The sequence below is a fragment of the Rhinopithecus roxellana genome, chromosome 6, assembly GCF_007565055.1.
Source record: "Rhinopithecus roxellana isolate Shanxi Qingling chromosome 6, ASM756505v1, whole genome shotgun sequence".
Classification (NCBI taxonomy): Eukaryota; Metazoa; Chordata; class Mammalia; order Primates; family Cercopithecidae; genus Rhinopithecus; species Rhinopithecus roxellana.
Genome location: NC_044554.1, coordinates 108,940,095 through 108,958,498, shown reverse-complemented (window position 1 = coordinate 108,958,498; position 18,404 = coordinate 108,940,095). Strand labels below are relative to the sequence as shown.

The following is an 18,404-nucleotide window of genomic DNA, read 5'->3' as shown; positions in this document are numbered from 1 at the left end:
CATACAGAAGGGCTTTGCAGTCATTTAACTGTATTCTTTTTGTAACTATCATTCCCATTTTACAGAGGAGAACATGTACTTTGCCCAAGGCCACACAATGAAGCATAGAACTGGGGTTATGCTCTTAATTATGCGATGTCAAGTGAGGTCTCCACCTAGGTACCCCAGCAACACACAAAAGTCACTTCTTTTTTTTTTTTTTTTTTTTTTTTTTTTTTTTTTGAGATGGAGTCTGGCTCTGTCGCCCAGGCTGGAGTGCGGTGGCCGGATCTCAGCTCACTGCAAGCTCCGCCTCCCAGGTTTATGCCATTCTCCTGCCTCAGCCTCCGAGTAGCTGGGACTACAGGCGCCCGCCACCTCGCCCGGCTAGTTTTTTGTATTCTTTAGTAGAGACGGGGTTTCACCGTATTAGCCCGGGTGGTCTCCATCTCCTGACCTTGTGATCCGCCCGTCTCGGCCTCCCAAAGTGCTGGGATTACAGGCTTGAGCCACCGCGCCCGGCCAAAAGTCACTTCTTTTAGGGCACTTAATGTCATGGTCTCAAGGTCTGTTTTTGTTGTTGTTGTTTTGTTTTTTTCTTCTTTTTTTAGAGACAGGGTCTAGCTCTGTCACCCATTCTGGAGTGTAGTGGTTTGATTATAGTTCACTGCAGCCTTGAACTCCTGGGCTCAAATGATCCTCCCACCACGGCCTTCCAAAGTGCTTGGATTACAGGTGTGAGTCACCACACCCAGCTTGTTTACTTTTCACATGTTCCTTCTGCATTATGAGCTCCTTGAGGTCAGGGAGTGACTTTGCACCATTGCAACTCCAGCACACATATCTGAGCCTGACAGATAGTAGGCACTTCGTTGGTGGAGGATATTCTAGGAAAATATATGTTCAAAGGCATGCAGGTATAAAATAGCATGGTTAACCTCCGAACTATTTAAGTAGGTAACTTCTACTAAAGTATTTGAGTTTGAGAAGAAAAACTAGTTCTCAATTTTGAGTCACGGACTGTGGACGAAAAGGTGCCGCATTTGGAGAATATGCTCACGGGGAGCAATAGCTTCCTTTGCTTCCCCAAGTATCACTGATGGTGAGGCTCCTGCTGCACAGGAGCCTGGAGAAGTAACAAAGATCACAAAGGGCCTGCCTTGTACTTGAGGCTAAACATTTGGAGTTTACAATGTAGGTAAGGTGAAGTCCGTGAGAGATTGTATTTATTTTTAAACCATCCAGCCCAAAATGTCATGTGAGAGATTTTAAACAGTGAGACTCAAAGGGAAAGTAAGGGGCCCGTAGCATGGCTAACCAATAACAAAACGAAACTCGGCCAAGGGGCCTTTTTATCTCAGGGCTCTTTCCACGAAACTTGCATGGCTTCAGTGGAAACCTAACAATTCTGGAGTGGGTAGGCTAAGCGGCCGAGGTTCCAAAACAACGTCTGGCACCTTCTAAAAGTTTAACAATGAACCAGCCTCTAAAATTACGGTTTCATGAAACCAAGGCGCTTTCTTTCGTGAAGGAATTCCGTTGGCAACATCTTCGCAGGGATGCCCCGCTTTCCGGGACCCCTGCCCAGCGTCCCCTTCATTTCAGTCCTTCTCCGCTCACCTCCCATTGTTTCGACCTACTCCCGCTGAGGCAAGTTGGGAAGTGAGTTGCACGCCCTGCTGCCTGAGTCGGTTAGGTAGCTCTAAAAACTCGTAACTCCACAACAGCTCAATCGATTTTCGAGAGGTGGGGTAAAGCCTGGAAGGCTCAGCCGGCTTATCCGGCGAGCAACCTGGGATTTGCAGTTTCCAGCGCCCGAAGTGTGCCCGCTAGCAGAGAGCTCTTGGACTCTAATCCCGCCCCTTCCCCGAGCCTCGCGCATCCTGATGGCGTCACGTGGCCCCGCGAGGTCTCTGGGATACATGGTAGTCCTGAAGCCGGGTCTCACTCTTGGCCGCTGCAACTTGAGGACTACACTTCCCAGGAGGCAGCGCGGCGGCGCGCCGAGAACCACCCGAGGTCGTGATTGGCTGGTGAGCCGGCCGCACGCGGAGGAGCCCAAGGAGCAGCTCTGTTGCGACAGAGGCCGAGCAGCAAGGCCCAGTGAGTTAGGGGAAGGGGCGCTGTAGGGAGAGGGTGCCCGCTGGTGATGTGGAAAGAGGATTAGAAGAGGAAGGAGGAACAGGGTTTGGATGGAGGTTTCTGCGAGGGGGAGAATAGAGCTCAGGGAGAGAATCTCACGGGCGGGGTGGGGGAGTACCCCGGGGTGACGAGCGTGGAGACTCGGAGGGGACTCACGCGGGCGAGGACGAGTGCGTCCCGGCAGGAGGCTGGGTTCTGCGGCCGGGTGATGTGGAGAGGGACGACCGAGAAGAGGCCCGAGACGGACGGGAGAAGGAAGCCCGGAAAGTGAGGCGGCCAGCTGAGTGCGGAGCGCCAAGTTGTAGGGAAACCAGAGACGGGGACCTCCGCTGAGGGACAGAACCTGGTTCCCAGCCGGAGGCCCTGAAAGAAGGAGCGTTTCCAAAGTGAGGCAGTTCGTGGGGGACTGGTGCCTGTGGAAAAAGATGTTAAGATTAGAAGAGCGGCTGAGAATCGGCTTTGGTTTGAGAGACCCTGACCAAGTTGGGAGAGACGAGGCAGGGGCAGGCCAGGGCATCAGAGGCTTGATATTGACAGGAAGATTCCTGAGAGGGATGGAGCAGGGCCCAGGCATTCTTACTAGTAAGTTTAGAGTTTGGGGGTGTCTGTTTGCCTTCCTTCAGGCACCCTGAAAGAACAGTTAACCTACCCCTGTGGGTCATCATCATGCCCTCCGACCTGGCCAAGAAGAAGGCAGCCAAAAAGAAGGAAGCTGCCAAAGCTCGACAGCGGCCCAGAAAAGGACATGAAGAAAATGGAGATGCTGTCACAGAACCACAGGTGGCAGAGGAGAAGAATGAGACCAATGGCAGAGAGACCACAGGTGAATTGAGGGAGGGGTGAGTTGGGAATGGTTGCTAAGACTTAAGGCATGCCCCAGCCAGAGTCGGAATCTTGATGCTGGGGGCAGTGGAGAATGTATCTGGTGTCATGCAACTTTTCATGATGAATCAAATCAGTAGAATTGGAATTTGTGCCACCCTATCATTGAGCGAGGAAGCCGAAGACAAGGTTCTCACATACTCAGTGGCAAGCAGAAGTGGGAGTTGCTGAGCTGTCTTGCTGCTCTATCAGACTGTGAGGAGGGGCTCGGTTCCCTGCCCCTTTCTCAGTTTCCATTTCTATGATGGTGGCCGATGTGCCAGGTTCTGTGCTACATTATACGCTTGTCCTCACAGGGGTAGTGGCTCTCCCTACAAGAGAGTAACTTATGGGTTGTTTCATGGGGTTTTTCCTGGGAGAGAGCTCCCTTTCTGTTATTTATATTTTGGGAAATATTTATTATTTCTCAAGTGCTAGACATGGTGCTATACACTGAGGCACTACAGTCTTCCTTCCAAAAACTTACCGTCTAGACGGGGAAACATGGCAATATGCAGTAAAGACTATTCCAGGCCCCTGGCAGTCCAATCCCAGCCCTCTTCCCTGCCCCCTGAAAACTCCCTAAACAGCCTTCTGCTCCATCCAGACTATTTATTATCCCTTGAATAGTCAACCACATCTCTGTTCTTTCACATACTGAATTCTAATACCATCATGTTTTTGCTAGCTACATTTGACATTTCTGTCAAGGCCTAACTCAGGATGGTGAAGCGTCTCTCAGTCAAACCTGACCTCAATATTTCCATTCTCTATACGCTTTTGCTTTCTTTTAGTGTTACTTACCTTTTTATGTTGTATCTCCTGTTTCTTTGTCTAAATTGTGTCATCTTTGAGTGCAAGGACTAGGTCTTGGGTTTTTTATGAACTTCTCAGATAGACACTAAGTAAATGTTTGAAGAGGAAAGGAGAATTAGTTGTGGAAATTGTAACAGGCATTCAGAAGGGGGAGTTCGAAAGCGGTTAGAAGGAGCAATAAAGTCAGGCTGTGGGGAAGTTTTTTTTTTTTTTTTTGAGATGGAGTCTCGCTCTGTCGCCCAGGCTGGAGTGCAGTGGCCGGATCTCAGCTCACTGCAAGCTCCGCCTCCCGGGTTTACGCCATTCTCCTGCCTCAGCCTCCCGAGTAGCTGGGACTACAGGCGCCCGCCTCGTCGCCCGGCTAGTTTTTGTATTTTTAGTAGAGACGGGGTTTCACCGGGTTAGCCAGGATGGTCTCGATCTCCTGACCTCGTGATCCGCCCGTCTCGGCCTCCCAAAGTGCTGGGATTACAGGCTTGAGCCACCGCGCCCGGCCTGTGGGGAAGTTTTATTCCTGGCCACAGCAGTGGAGGACAGAAGTTATGAATGATGGGAGTAAGTAAACAGATATGAAGGGACAAAACAAGGGCAAGAGAGATGATCATTAAAAGGACGGGTGTGAAAACGAGCAGGGTGTCAGGGCGGCTCTGTGTCGGTGTGCACTCTGTGCACATCTGAGTCTGCTCAGCAGGATGGGAACCCAGTCCTTCAGGATCTTCCTCTTTGTGGAGAGCTGAGTCTGTCTCACAGCCATCTTCCCAAACTGCTTTTCTATCCCCAGAAATAGATTTGCTGACCAAGGAGCTAGAGGACTTTGAGATGAAGAAAGCTGCTGCTCGAGCTGTCACTGGCGTCCTGGCCTCTCACCCCAACAGTACAGATGTTCACATTATCAACCTCTCACTCACCTTTCATGGTCAAGAGCTGCTTAGTGACACCAAACTGGAATTAAACTCAGGCCGTCGTTATGGCCTCATTGGTTTAAATGGAATTGGTGAGGCCCTTGGAAGGGGAAGTGGGAGGTATCTCTCCTTGGCTCATCTGTCACTCACAAGTATTTATTAGCACCAACTGTGTTCAGAGCAAAGCGTTTAGAATGTGGGCGGGAGACCAGATACGTCCAGGGGAAAGGAACTAGCAGTGCAGAGCAGTATGTGGTATGTACAGGTTGAGTATCCCTTATCTGAAATGCTTGGAACCAGAAGTGTTTCGGATCTTGGAATATTTGCATTATACTTACCGGCTGAGCATCCCTAATCCAAAAACCTGAAATCCTCCCATGAGCATTTCCTTTAAGCGTCATGTCAGTTCTGAAAAGGTTTTAGATTTTGGAGCATTTTGGATTTTCGGATTAGGGTGCGTCCACCCTGTACCACATGAGTAGTTACAGACAGCAGGTGTTGGAGAAGTTGGTCAGGGGCGTGTGAAGCTGTGGTAAATGAAAAAAGCTTCAGAGAAGGGGTGCAGCAAGAATTGGAGGAAAGTTAGAAAGGAATCCCAAGAATGGGGGCTGGGAAGGTTTGAATGAATAAAGGGAAGAAAGGTCCTCAAAAAAAAAAAAAAAAAAAATTGGATGAGGTCCCAGTTTGGCTGGGGTGGAAGAGCTAGTGGTGAAGAGGAATAGGGGAAGCTCAGTGTACCAAGCGTCTGCTTCTCTCCTATCTCAGGAAAGTCCATGCTGCTCTCCGCTATTGGGAAACGTGAAGTGCCCATCCCTGAGCACATTGACATCTACCATCTGACTCGAGAGATGCCCCCTAGTGACAAGACACCCTTGCAGTGTGTGATGGAAGTTGACACAGAGCGGGCCATGCTGGAGAGGGAGGCAGAGCGGCTGGCTCATGAGGATGGTAGGGCTCCAGACCTGGGCATGGGGGTGGGTGTCCTCCCAGAAAGGCCCCCAGGAGCCTCATGGCCATACACTGTCCACAGCGGAGTGTGAGAAACTCATGGAGCTCTATGAGCGCCTGGAGGAGCTGGATGCTGACAAGGCAGAGATGAGGGCCTCCCGGATCTTACATGGACTGGGTTTCACACCTGCCATGCAGCGCAAGAAGCTAAAAGACTTCAGTGGGGGCTGGAGGATGAGGGTTGCCCTTGCCAGGTGAGTCCCTCCCTCCTTCCTTACCGCCATAACTCCCCCATCTCTCCAGAGTTTAGTGTTCACTCCAGTGGAACTGTTTGGAACAGGAGTCATCGGTAAGTGTCAAAATAGACATGGACATCTGCAATGTAGAGGGGGTTGTTGTGTATGGGTTAGAGAGCAAGCTTCCTGGCTGAAGTGGTAGAGTGACTCAGTTTTCTGTTGGATTCCCAGCACCCAGCACAGAGTTTAGAGATCCTAGGGGTAGTCCTAGGTAAAACGGTAGGGTAGGTCTGTTTCTGTCCTCCCACCAGGATTCCCTTTCCACCCTTTTTGTGCTGTACTCCTGCTAATTCCAGCTGTAAAGATAAAATGTTGGACGGCGATTATGATAGCTATCATTCTTACTCTGTTGTGGCCTGGACTCAAAGTGAGCTTCTATAGACGAGCATTCCCCCAGTAATCCCCCCCAGTCACTAAACAGGTAATTCCTTGCCCCATCATTCTCTGTGAAGGGAATTTATAAGACTTGATATACTGCTCTAGAAAGTTGCCTGCGTGTGCCTTAGAACACGAGCATAGTGGCTCCACATGCTAGCAAGGATTAGCTGTCTCTGGTTCACCCAAGGAGCTTTTAAAAACACAGATTTCTGGTTTGGGAACCAGAACTTTAGAGGAACCAGAGCTTTAGAATCTATCCCTTGCTAGACTCTGGCCACCCTGCCAGATAGGTCTATCTTCAGACCTTCAGACAGGTCTAATTTGTTTTAGCAGTTTATTTCCTCTGTATCTTTTTGTCATCTCTATAGTATCCAACTTCAGTGCACAAGGCTTATCAACTCATAGAGACTTCTACAGCCTTGCCTCAAACTGTCCTTAAATGCTTCTGAGTCCCATATTCTACTCTTTAGTCTCTCCTCTTCGACTCTTGTTTCTGTCCTACTTCTTTTCCCTCTGAAGTATAGAGCCTAAAATTGATTTCAAGACTCAAATCAGGAGCCTACTCAGAATTACATGTAGCAGGCAAGTTGGTCCCTCCTGTGTCACATCCATTATAATTCTGAGGTGCTTCTGTCTCCTTTACTGTCCTTCAGAGCCCTCTTTATTCGACCCTTCATGCTGCTCCTGGATGAGCCCACCAACCACCTGGACCTAGATGCTTGTGTGTGGTTGGAAGAAGAACTAAAAACGTAAGAGGGTGGAATGGGGGATGTGAGTGGGCCGGTCCCAAAGCGGGGAATCTAGAAAATGGATGCCTAGAAGCTACACTGCTGTTAGAGCGGTGAGAAAGGAACTGAAGGAAGGCCGGAGTTCACTTGCTTGGACAAGCAGTGAGCACCTTTAGGGCTGTTTAGGGCTGGCCATTTGTTTGATTGTTTTTCTTTAGTTTGAAATTTATGAGCATTAAAAAAAAAAAAACCTTGTTGATTTTTTCCATATTTCAAATTCAAGATCTTAAAGACATTTTTTTTTTCTTAATTGTATAAAGCAAAAAAAGGAGGTCTTCCATCTAAGATCTTGAAGCAATGACAAAGGAAAATACAGCCAATATGGTCATGGTCCTACGGCTAAAGAACTGAATAAGCTGGAATACTGTACCAATTTTAAAAGAAGGCTTTTAGTGGTACAGTGACTTAGTACCTTCTTTCAAAAAGTAAAGCATTTTGTTTTTTATTGTGTCTTCCCATCTACAGTTTTGGATACATTCGTGGGTGTATTTGTGTACATACACATTTCTGTTTACTATCACTGTGACTACTGTCTCCACTCCATTCTGTTGAAAATTAGAACAGAAGATTGAGGAAACTCAGGCTGTCTCGCCACACTGAAAAATGTCCCTTAGAGTTAGATTGTTAAGTGGTGGCTTAGGTGCTTGCTGACAACCAGGAATTGGACAACACATCTAAAAGGTGCTTAGGAATAAGGATGGGCCTGACTCTCAGTTCACCTGTTGTCAGCTAGTTCCCATGGTTGAGCTCTTCACTGATTGGTTCTTTGGCTTTGCAGTTTTAAGCGCATCTTGGTCCTCGTCTCCCATTCCCAGGATTTTCTGAATGGTGTCTGTACCAACATCATTCACATGCACAACAAGAAACTGAAGTATTATACGGTGAGTGGGCCTCGGCTTCTTTCTGGTAATCTCTGTGCTTACCAAATCTCTGAAATTCTCTTTAAAAAAAAAATAAGAATGCCAGTGTGGTGACTCATGCCTATAATCCCAGCACTTTGGGAGGCTGAGGTGAGTGGGTCACTTGAGGTCAGGAGTTCGAGACTAGCCTGGCCAACATGGTGAAACCCTATCTCTACTAAAAATACAAAAAAATTAGCCAGGTATAGTGGTAGGTGCCTGTAGTCCCAGCTACTTGGGAAGCTGAGGCAGGAGAATCACTTGAACCCTGGAGGTGGAGGTTGCAGTGAGCTGAGATCACGCCACTGCACTCCAGCCTGGGTGACAGAGCAAGACTCATCTCAAAACAAAACAAAACAAAAAAACCAGACCTATCTGTTAGCTCCTTTCTACTTACTGCTATAAAAAGATACGGACGGCCAGGCGCGGTGGCTCACACCTGTAATCCCAGCACTTTGGGAGGCCGAGGCGGGTGGATCATGAGGTCAGGAGATCGAGACCATCCTGGTTAACATGGTGAAAACCCGTCTCTACTAAAAATACTAAAAATTAGCCGGGCGAGGTGGCGGGCGCCTGTAGTCCCAGCTACTCGGGAGGCTGAGGCAGGAGAATGGCGTGAATGCGGGAGGCAGAGCTTGCAGTGAGCTGAGATCCGGCCACTGTACTCCAGCCCGGGCGACAGAGCGAGACTCCGTCTCAAAAAAAGAAAAGGATATGGACAAGGAGTCCTGCCTCCTGTTTTATTTTAATCCCAAAGTCATTGCTTCCAGGCCATAGGCCATGGACTGGCAGCCTGTGCACATGGTGTATGTTTGCCTTGTGGCAAAGAAGTTGACTTTTCACGGTGCCCAGGCAGGCCCTGCTGCCATCTGCCTTGCCTTTTTGTTTCTGGAGACAGAATCTCATTCCGTCACCCAGGCTGGCACGATCGCAGCTCACTGCAACCTCTACCTTCTGAATCCAAGCGATTCTTGTACCTCAGCGTTCCGAGTAGCTGGGGCTACAGGCATGCGCCCCCATGCCTGGCTAGTGTTTGTATATTTAGTAGAGACAGGGTTTTGCCATATTGGCCAGGCTGGTCTTAAACTCTGACCTCAGGTGATCTGCCCACCTCGGCCTCCCAAAGTGCTGCAATAACAGGCATGACCCACCGCACCAGGCCTCCCTCTGCCTTCTTGAATGCTGTCTTAACTCTGCTTCACTGGAGTTAACACAGTTACCCCATCTTCCATGACCACAGGAGGATGGGGATCAGGATCTCAACAGCCCACTGTTGTGCCTGCCTTTTCATTTTATATTTCAAAAAGCATATAAGAAATTAACAATTGATGTCCTCTTCATTCATAGTCATAGGAGTATTAGTTTTTAACATAGCCTTTCAGACACTTCATGTATACTTGCACGCATTTGTAGAAAAGTTCATATATACATATCTTTTTATACAATTGCAGCATTTTTTTTTTTGGTTTTCTTGAGACTGAGTCTTGTACCGTTGCCAGGCTGGAGTGCAGTGGAGCAATCTGGGCTCACTGCAACCTCCGCCTCCCAGGTTCAAGGGATTCTCCTGCCTCGGCCTCCTGAGTAGCTGGGACTACAGGTGTGCGCTCCCATGCCCAGCTAATTTTTGTATTTTTAGTAGAGACGGGGTTTCACCATATTGGCCAGGATGGTCTCGCTCTCTTGACCTCGTGATCCGCCTGCCTCAGCCTCCCAAAGTGCTGAGATTACAGGCGTGAGCCACTGCGCCCGGCCTCTTTTTTCCTGAGATGGGGTCTGTCTTTGTCTCCCAGGCTGGAGTCCAGTGGTGTGATATTGGCTCACTGCAACCTCTGCCTCTCAGGTTCAAGTGATCCTCCCAGCCTCGCAAGTAGCTAGGACCACAGGCACATGCCACCATACCTGGCTAATTTTTATATTTTTAGTAGAGGCAGGGTTTCGCCATGTTGACCAGGCTGCTCCCAAACTCCTGGCCTCAAGTGATCCACCCACCTCAGCCTCCCAAAGTGTTGGGATTACAGGCGTGAGCCACTGCAACTGGCCACAGTTACAATTTTAATAATCATTCTGTAGGTTGCTTTTTAAATTTAGTATGTTTTGGACTGCTTTCCATGTGAGTATATATAAATCAACCACAATCTTCAGTGACTGCACAGTATTTCGTTATGTGTTTATCCTGTAACGTATTAGGCCCTTTCTGATGGATATTTAGCTTGAGTCCAGTTTTTGTTTGCAGATAGAAGCCATGGTAGTCCACTTATGCAGGGTTTGTCAGCTTCTAAATCTGACTGGTCTGTTTTCCCCTCTGGAGACAGCTCTTGTAGTCTTTTGTGGGGCTTCAGCCTCTGGGGGCTGGGAGAGGAATGGGAGGTGGTATTGGAAGGCTCTCAGTCTCATGACGTCTCTATGACCATGATTTTCAGGGCTACTCCCATTGCCACAGGTATCTTTCTGGCTAACCTAAGGATTTGTGCTGGAGCCTGACCCTGGCTGGGCTGAGCAAGGGGCATAGAATTGAAAAGACTCTTATTTGAGGTTAGGATATGCTTCTGTAATGCACTTCCTCTCTTCTTACTGCACAGCCTTAGAGCCAGGGCCAAGTCAGTGCCATCCCTCATCCCCCTAAACTCTGAATGAGAATCCAGGATTGAAACCCAGGTTAAAGCTGCCCGCCTTACCTGGCACATTTCCATGCAGGGTAATTATGATCAGTATGTGAAGACGCGGCTAGAGCTGGAGGAGAACCAGATGAAGAGGTTTCACTGGGAGCAAGATCAGATTGCACACATGAAGGTAGGGAGACTGCCCAGTCAGGCTCATGGCTTCCTGTCCAAAACAAGCAGGGGGCTTGGATGAGGGCATTTGGACAAACTGGGGTGATGGAGGAGGTTGGGAAGAAGTTACGATCACCATTTTTGCCCTAGATTGAAGATGAATTGTTGAGCACCTGCACGTACTCCAAGCTCCCTTTGGTCTCTTTTAGAACTACATTGCGAGGTTTGGTCATGGGAGTGCCAAGCTGGCCCGGCAGGCCCAGAGCAAGGAGAAGACGCTACAGAAAATGATGGCATCAGGACTGACAGAGAGGGTCGTGAGCGATAAGGTGGGGTGTGATTGGGTGGGGTTGGATGGCCTAAGGTGAGATGGATAAGAAGGGAGCCAACTTGATACAGTGCCCTCTTTTCTGCCTAGACACTGTCATTTTATTTCCCACCATGTGGCAAGATCCCTCCACCTGTCATTATGGTGCAAAATGTGAGCTTCAAGTATACAAAAGATGGGGTAAGTTTAGGGCAGGGCATGGGTGGCTGGGGTGTATCTTACAGGGTGAGTGGCAGCTCATGGGAGCCGCTCCTGTCCTGTGCTGACCACACCTGCTAGCCCACGCGCTCTGGGGGATTTTCAGGTGTGGCAGCTGGGATGCCTTCATCCAAGGCTGCTCACAGGCCCTTCTTCGTGTATATGGAAAGAAGACTACTCAGCTGGGTTGGTGGGCGGAGGCAGTGGGGGAGGCGGGGTCTACTATGAGTGCTTGCTCCCACTACTCTTCCTTCCTCCTCTCTTGGTGACTGGGGAGTCAGCGGGCTTGGTCTGCTGGTCGGAGCAAATTCGTACTCTAGCCTTGTGTCCATATCTCTCTCATCCCTACCTCAGCCTTGCATCTACAATAATCTAGAATTTGGAATTGACCTTGACACACGAGTGGCTCTGGTAGGGCCCAATGGAGCAGGGAAGTCAACTCTTCTGAAGCTGCTAACTGGAGAGGTACAGTGCCAAGGTGGGCGTGGATCCTTCTAAGATTAGGCCTTGCGATGGCTAAGGAAGAGGGAAGTGATGCAGCGGCTACTACTTTGGGAGGGCCTGAGTAGCCTGGTGGTGAGTGAGCCATCTGGAGGGGCAGGGCAGCAGACAGGAGAGGGGGAATGTCTGGTTGTACAGTGCTGAGGCTGGGGGCTGTTTTCCTGGGAGAGGGATGTAGGGAGGAGTCTTTTATAGTGTGTGTGTGTGAATACATGTATTTGAGCACATTTCTATTTTTTTTTTTTTTTTTTTTTTTTTTTGAGACGGAGTCTCACTCTTGCCCAGGCTAGAATGCAATGGTGCGATCTGAGCTCACTGCAACCCCCATCCCCCGGGTTCAAGCAATTCTCCTGCCTCAGCCTCCCAAGTAGCTGGGATTACAGGCACGCACCACAGCTAATTTTTTTGTGTTTTAGTAGAGATGAGGTTTCGCCATGTTCATCAGGCTGGTCTTGAACTCCTGACCTCATGATCTGCCTGCCTTGGCCTCCCAAAGTGCTGGGATTTCAGGCGTGAGCTACCATGCCTGGCCCATGTTTCTATTTTCAATCAGAGCATTTAGAATACAAGGACATCTGTGCGTTTTAGAGATGCTGCAGATTCTCAAGTAATGTCATTTCATTAATATTGATGAAAAATAGAAATGATTCCCAGCTGGGACCACTGTCTTTGTGGAGTTTGCACTTTCCTCTTAACGTCTACATGGGTTTTCCCCGGTACTTCAGTTTCTTCCTGCATCCCACAGCTGCGCCTGTCAGGTTACTTGGCATGTCTCAGTGGTTCCAGTCTGAATGAGTGTGGGTGTGTGTGAGCGCACCCTATAATGGAATGGCGTCCTCTTCAGGGCTGGTTCTTGCCTTGTTCCCCGGGTTGTGGGATGGGCTTCGGCTGCCCATGATCCTAAACTTGAATTAGCAGGTTGGAAAATGATAGCATGAATGAGTATAAATTATTGTAAAAGAAAAATTCATAAAGTTTATGATAATCATACAAATGCACTCAGCAAACCAGCCACATTCGTGATTATTTTTGAACTGTGTGGTGACAGGAGGTGCTCCTTACAATTTTTCCTTTGCAAACATTTATTCCTTGGTTTAACCCACCACTCTTACAATTGCCATCGCTCACTGATTCACCAAAAATTGGGTAAATAACTTACCTCATTTCTATTAATCTTTCTTAAGTGTATGTATAGCTCACATGTATTTTAATGTTGAATATTAGAAGTGACTGGGTCTTTTGGCCAGTTGCCGGGGCTCACACCTATAATCCCAGTGCTTTGGGAGGCCGAGGCAGGCAGATCACTTGAGATCAGGAGTTTGAGACCAGCCTGGCCAACATGGTGAAACCCAAAAATGCAAAAAAAAAAGCCAGGCATGGTGGCAGGTGTCTGTAATCCCAGTTACTCTAGAATCTCTTGAGCCTGGGACAGAGAGGTTGCAGTGAGCTGAGATCGTGCCACTGCACTCCAGCCTGGGTGACAGAGTGAGACTCCCTCTTAAAAAAAAGAATCTTTGGATCTTTATTTAGAAGTTTGGGGATCTTTTTTTGTGACCAAAAATGCTACAGGAACCTAATTTTTGTTTATATCAGTTAGCCTGTGGCAAAATTAGTTTTGTTATATGTTGTTTCACTTAAAATGAAACTTTAAAATAGGTTCTGTGTCTAAGAACCTATCGATGACAGTGACAACTTTGAGGACTTAACTGTTTTTAATTTTAGAAAATGTATGTTGCACCTACATCCAAGTCCTTTGTTATACAGCATAGTGCATTCTGCAGTAGACGTTTCATAACTACTTAAATTGTATCTTTGCCTCTTGAGAACATCTGCTTCAGTACATCTTCCTAAATATTTTTAGAGTGGCCAGAATAGCAGTGTGTGAGTTGGTGATGTATTCTTTTTAGGAAGTTGAGTCTTGTTCAGTGTGAACATGTGTATGTTTGCCTGCTCTGCCTATGTCTCTAACTGGGCTTCCTTTGTTTCACGTTTAACTTTTCTACTTTTTTCTTCCTAGTTACTGCCCACAGATGGCATGATCCGAAAACACTCTCATGTCAAGATAGGGCGTTACCATCAGGTACAGGCCTGGGGTTGGGATCCGGGGAATTGCCCAGGGTGTAGGAAAGGGCTGTATCTGGCCAAGTTCCAGCCAGCCGCCCCCACCCCCTGGCAGGAATTCCAGCCTAGGTGGCTCCTACCTGCTTCTTGAACCCAGAACAGGTGCCTGAGATAGAAATAGGAAGTTACCTAGTAGGGTTCTTTTTGAAGCGGGATGCCAGTCACACCCGGGTGGCTTCCATTTTTCCTGTAGCATTTACAAGAGCAGCTGGACTTAGATCTCTCGCCTTTGGAGTACATGATGAAGTGCTACCCAGAGATCAAGGAGAAGGAAGAAATGAGGAAGATCATTGGGCGATACGGTCTTACTGGGAAACAACAGGTCAGTAAAGGAGGGTGTGGTGAGGATGCCAAAAAGCTGGGAGACTGTGACTGGGTGGGTCAAGGGACACTGTCCTGGCAGGCTAGGTTTGGAAGCTGTCCAAACCAGAATCTCCTCCATTTGATTCCCCTAAGAACCTACTACCTTTTCTTTACTCTGTAGGTTGTTATGTAATGGAGCATTTTGAGGGGACAAGGATAGCGTGCCAGTCTCTGACATTGCCCTTGTGCCATAGTGCTTGAGGGCAAAGGAACTTGCAGTCTAGAAAACAAATTTCTGGATTCAGATCTGGAAGGATCCAGTTCATTAAGATTTAATTGTCAAGAGAGCAAGAGGTATGGGCTTAGTAATGGCAAGGGCTTCAGGTTTCCGGACGAGTCTCAGGCCTCAAGAGACTAGTGGGTCTCTCTGAGCCTCACTTTTTGTAAAATGGCGATGCTAATGGAGGAGTCAGGGAGAAATGAGGGAGAGATGAGCTGTGCTGGTTGGTGGGATAATGCCAAGTTATATGTAGGTCATGGTTCTATTCAGGTGAGCCCAATCCGGAACTTGTCAGATGGGCAGAAGTGCCGAGTGTGTCTGGCCTGGCTGGCCTGGCAGAACCCCCACATGCTCTTCCTGGACGAACCCACCAATCACCTGGATATCGAGACCATTGACGCCCTGGCAGATGCCATCAATGAGTTTGAGGGTGGTATGATGCTGGTCAGCCATGACTTCAGACTCATTCAGCAGGTGAGTCCCTGGCCAAGGGGTGAGGCACAGCAGAGAGCTTCTAGAGGGTTGGGTAGGGTAGTCATGGCATGTGGAGGGTGCATAATACCCGCCTACTTAATTAAGAGAAGGGGCTCAGAGCGTAGACACAAGTAGTGAGGACCAGTTCTTATGCCTCTTTGGGGCTACTTAGAATGCCTTAACTGAAACACTTCATTTCTTCAGTAGCTATCTGGAGATGTCAACCAACTTAGCATTTTGGGCCCAAATGGGAAAGGAGTTGGGTAGAAAAACGGGTGCTTTTAACTACTGTCCCAAGATTCTTCAGTCCAAAAATAGTGTTCTAAGAAGGATTTTGATTAGACAGAGAACTACCACAGTCATTGGAGAAAAAGTTGTTGCTCATTCCTCTGAAGCTCTGGAGAAGATGGGAGGTGGAGAAAAGAAGGCTGAAACCTCTGAATAGATCTAGGCCCTGCCAGGGAGCTGACAATAGGAGTGACACAGCAGTTCCTGGCTTGGAAGGCTCCAAACCTGATTATGGTACCCTTGGGTGAGAACATCCCAAATAACTTAGAAGTAGTGAGACAGTGAGTTGGATATGGGTTTGGAGGGTGGAGTTTTCTTCCTAGATGCCCCTCAGGATAGTCTGCTGGGCAGAGGCAGGGACAGTGACTAGCCCAGGATTAAGTCTAGTTTTTGCCCTCTAGGTTGCACAGGAAATTTGGGTCTGTGAGAAGCAGACAATCACCAAGTGGCCTGGAGACATCCTGGCTTACAAGGAGCACCTCAAGTCCAAGCTGGTGGATGAGGAGCCCCAGCTCACCAAGAGGACCCACAACGTGTGAGCCCTCTATCTGGGCTCGGGTCAGGAGCTCCATCTGGGAACTAACAGCTGCTATCCTGACCAGCCGCTCAGGACAGGACCCTGGGGCTACACTCCTGCATTGCTGCAATACTGCTCCCCCAGCCTCTCCCCTGCCCCTCAACCTGCCTTAGCTGCACTCTTTTATCTACAGCTGGACAGTACCTGTCTGTTTCCTGTCCTCCTTCCAGTTACGTCTGTCCATGTCTGGACTCGGCTGGCCGTTCCTTCCAGCCCTTGCTGGTTACTTACTCTGAGTGTGATGCAGTCAGAGGCACTAGCGGGTTAGCCCAAGGGCCCAAGCCCTGGATTTGGCCCGCAGAGGAGCTTAGGATCCTCGTTTTCTGGGTTTTGGTGATGTTGGAGGAGTACCCCCAGCCCACCGCCCCGATTCCTTTTTGCTTCTGGTGTGGAGCTCTGGACCAGGACCTTCGTCCTGGTCAGTTTTTAAATAATTATTTAACAGTGTAACTTTTAGACCTGCGTGACATCTACAAAGCGCCCAATAAAGAAAGGAAGCCACGGTCCCCACCTTCCTTCTCGGGTCTCTGGGGCCTTCTCCCTGCAGTGCCAACATGCACTGCCCTCAGCAGGAGCTGGATCCAGCGTCAGTGTGTGGATGGGAACTGAAGACTAGTCCGCAGGAGCTGGAAGAACGTTCTCCCTTTACTGCTGATTTGAAATTGTACCTTTTCTCAGGCCTGTGATTCACAGACTTTAACATGAATCAGAATCACCTGGAGCACTCATGCGATCAGATTGCCAGATCTCGCCTCAGGGTTTCTGGTTCAGTAGGTTTTGGGGGAGACCAAGAACATGAACATTTCTAACAAGTTTCCGGGTGATGCTGTTGTTGCTGGTCCAGGGGCTGTATTTGGAGAACCACTGCCCAGGAGCGTGGTTTTCCGATTGTGATCTGAGGTTCTGCCCCAACTGCATAGAAGTTGGGCTGCTTGTTAAAAATGCAGGCCAGGTGTGGTGGCTCACACCTGTAATTCCAGCGCTTTGGGAGGCTGAGGCAGGTGGATCACTTGAGCTCAGGAGTTCAGGACCAGCCTGGGAAACATGACGAAACCCATCTTTACACGCCTGGAATCCCACCTGCTCAGGTGGCTAGGGTGGATGGATTACTTGAGCCCGGGAGGCGGAGGTTGCAGTGAGCTGAGATTGCACCACTGCATTCCAGCCTGGGTGACAGAGCAAAACCCTGTCTCAAAAAAATGCAGACTGGCCAGGCACAGTGGCTCACACCTGTATTCCGACTGTAAGCTTATCACCTTGGGAGGCCAATGTAGGAGGATCAATTGAACCCAGAAGTTCAAGACCAGCCTGGGCAAAGTAGGGAGACCCCATCTCTACAAATAATAAAACGAACCGGGCATGGTACCATGTGCCTGTGGTCCCAGCTGCTCTGGAAAGAGGAGGCTCACTTGAGCCCAGGAGGTTGAGGCTGCAGTGAGCAGAGAACGTGCCACTACACTCCAGCCTGAGGACAGACCGAGACACTCTCAAAAAATAAAGATTGCTGAGCATCAGACCTATTGATTAATCACGTTTGGTAGAATGAGAGAAGGGTAGAGATGGCCAGGAGTTTGCATTTTCACACCAACGTCTGTGAACCTCTCTTCCTATTGGGATACAGGAAAGTTTGTATTTTTACCTGTCCACAGCCATAGTTTTCATCATCACTATTGAATTCACTTCCAGCCCAGGGCTCTGCATACCTTGTCTGGGTCTTTTGAACTTCAGTAGCACCTCACCAGTGGCTATCCTTCCTGGTATGGATTCATCACTCTGCCTCTGAAATCAGCAGCCATCCCTATGGGAAGACACAGCCATGGTTTTTCAGTACTCATTATAATATAGCCAGGACTGGCGGGAGCAACTGTCCCAGATGGTGTTTAAACCCCTTAGGAGCTCATGATCTTGTTGGAAAGCCAGTAAGACAGAACCATACAGGACACAAATTAGATGCTAAATTGTGATTTAGATAGGAGACAGAAGTATTCAAAAAGGAGGGAAATTTCTTGTGAGTAGCTGCCCAGAGAGATGGAATTGGTGTGCTCTCACTTGGAAAATGAGTAGGGTCTTCTCAGATGGCCACGAAGTCCAGGAACTGCCCTGGGTAACAGGGACAAGAGCCTCCCGTGAGACACTGCAGCAGAGACAGACGGGAGTCCTCTACCACTGACCCCAGAGAGTACTGGCTTGACTGCTTTATGCCTTAAGTGGGACCTGGAGCAAAATGGCCCAAATTAGTCTGTCCTGAGTGTCCAGAGCCTTGGTTCAGGGGAGAGTGGCATCTGGAGAGTGGGCTGCTGGAATAATGGGAACAGGGAGGGACAGAGTCCCTGCTCCTTCAGCCAAGGAAGTGCTGGATATTGCTAAGAATCTAGATAGTCTCGTGATCTCCAGTCTCCATGCTAGGACAGGAGGTCTTCAGAACCTGGAGGAATGGAAATAGTCTAGTCAGCTTACTTGTCGAGAAAAATGTCAACCTTGGTAATTTAAAGAATGCTTTAAAAGTCCACAAAATACATATTTCTAAAATTAGCAGTGCCTTGTTTTGGATTGA

The 18,404-nt window shown here is 48.6% G+C and overlaps 1 protein-coding gene across 1 annotated transcript; it reads left to right on the top strand.

The window, feature by feature from the left end:
* The first annotated feature begins 1,867 nt into the window (after positions 1–1,867).
* Positions 1,868–18,382, top strand: LOC104675406 (ATP-binding cassette sub-family F member 2). The gene is made up of 15 exons (XM_010379954.1): positions 1,868–2,082; positions 2,745–2,944; positions 4,580–4,792; positions 5,466–5,648; positions 5,731–5,902; positions 6,976–7,071; positions 7,889–7,991; positions 10,704–10,799; positions 10,990–11,109; positions 11,199–11,288; positions 11,661–11,771; positions 13,825–13,887; positions 14,122–14,250; positions 14,782–14,985; positions 15,675–18,382. The coding sequence occupies exons 2-15, from the start codon at positions 2,788–2,790 to the stop codon at positions 15,810–15,812; spliced, it is 1,875 nt and encodes a 624-aa protein (XP_010378256.1). The 5' UTR covers positions 1,868–2,082; positions 2,745–2,787; the 3' UTR covers positions 15,813–18,382.
* The last annotated feature ends 22 nt before the right edge of the window (positions 18,383–18,404 follow it).

What these genes read in the sequence shown, in the direction of transcription:
- LOC104675406 (XM_010379954.1), top strand. Translation starts at nt 2,788, where the DNA reads ATGCCCTCCGACCTGGCCAAGAAGAAGGCAGCCAAAAAGAAGGAAGCT. An exon ending in TCAAGTATACAAAAGATGGG is followed by an intron (nt 11,289 to 11,660) that starts GTAAGTTTAGGG and finishes TCCCTACCTCAG; the next exon opens with CCTTGCATCTACAATAATCT. An exon ending in ACTTCAGACTCATTCAGCAG is followed by an intron (nt 14,986 to 15,674) that starts GTGAGTCCCTGG and finishes TTTGCCCTCTAG; the next exon opens with GTTGCACAGGAAATTTGGGT.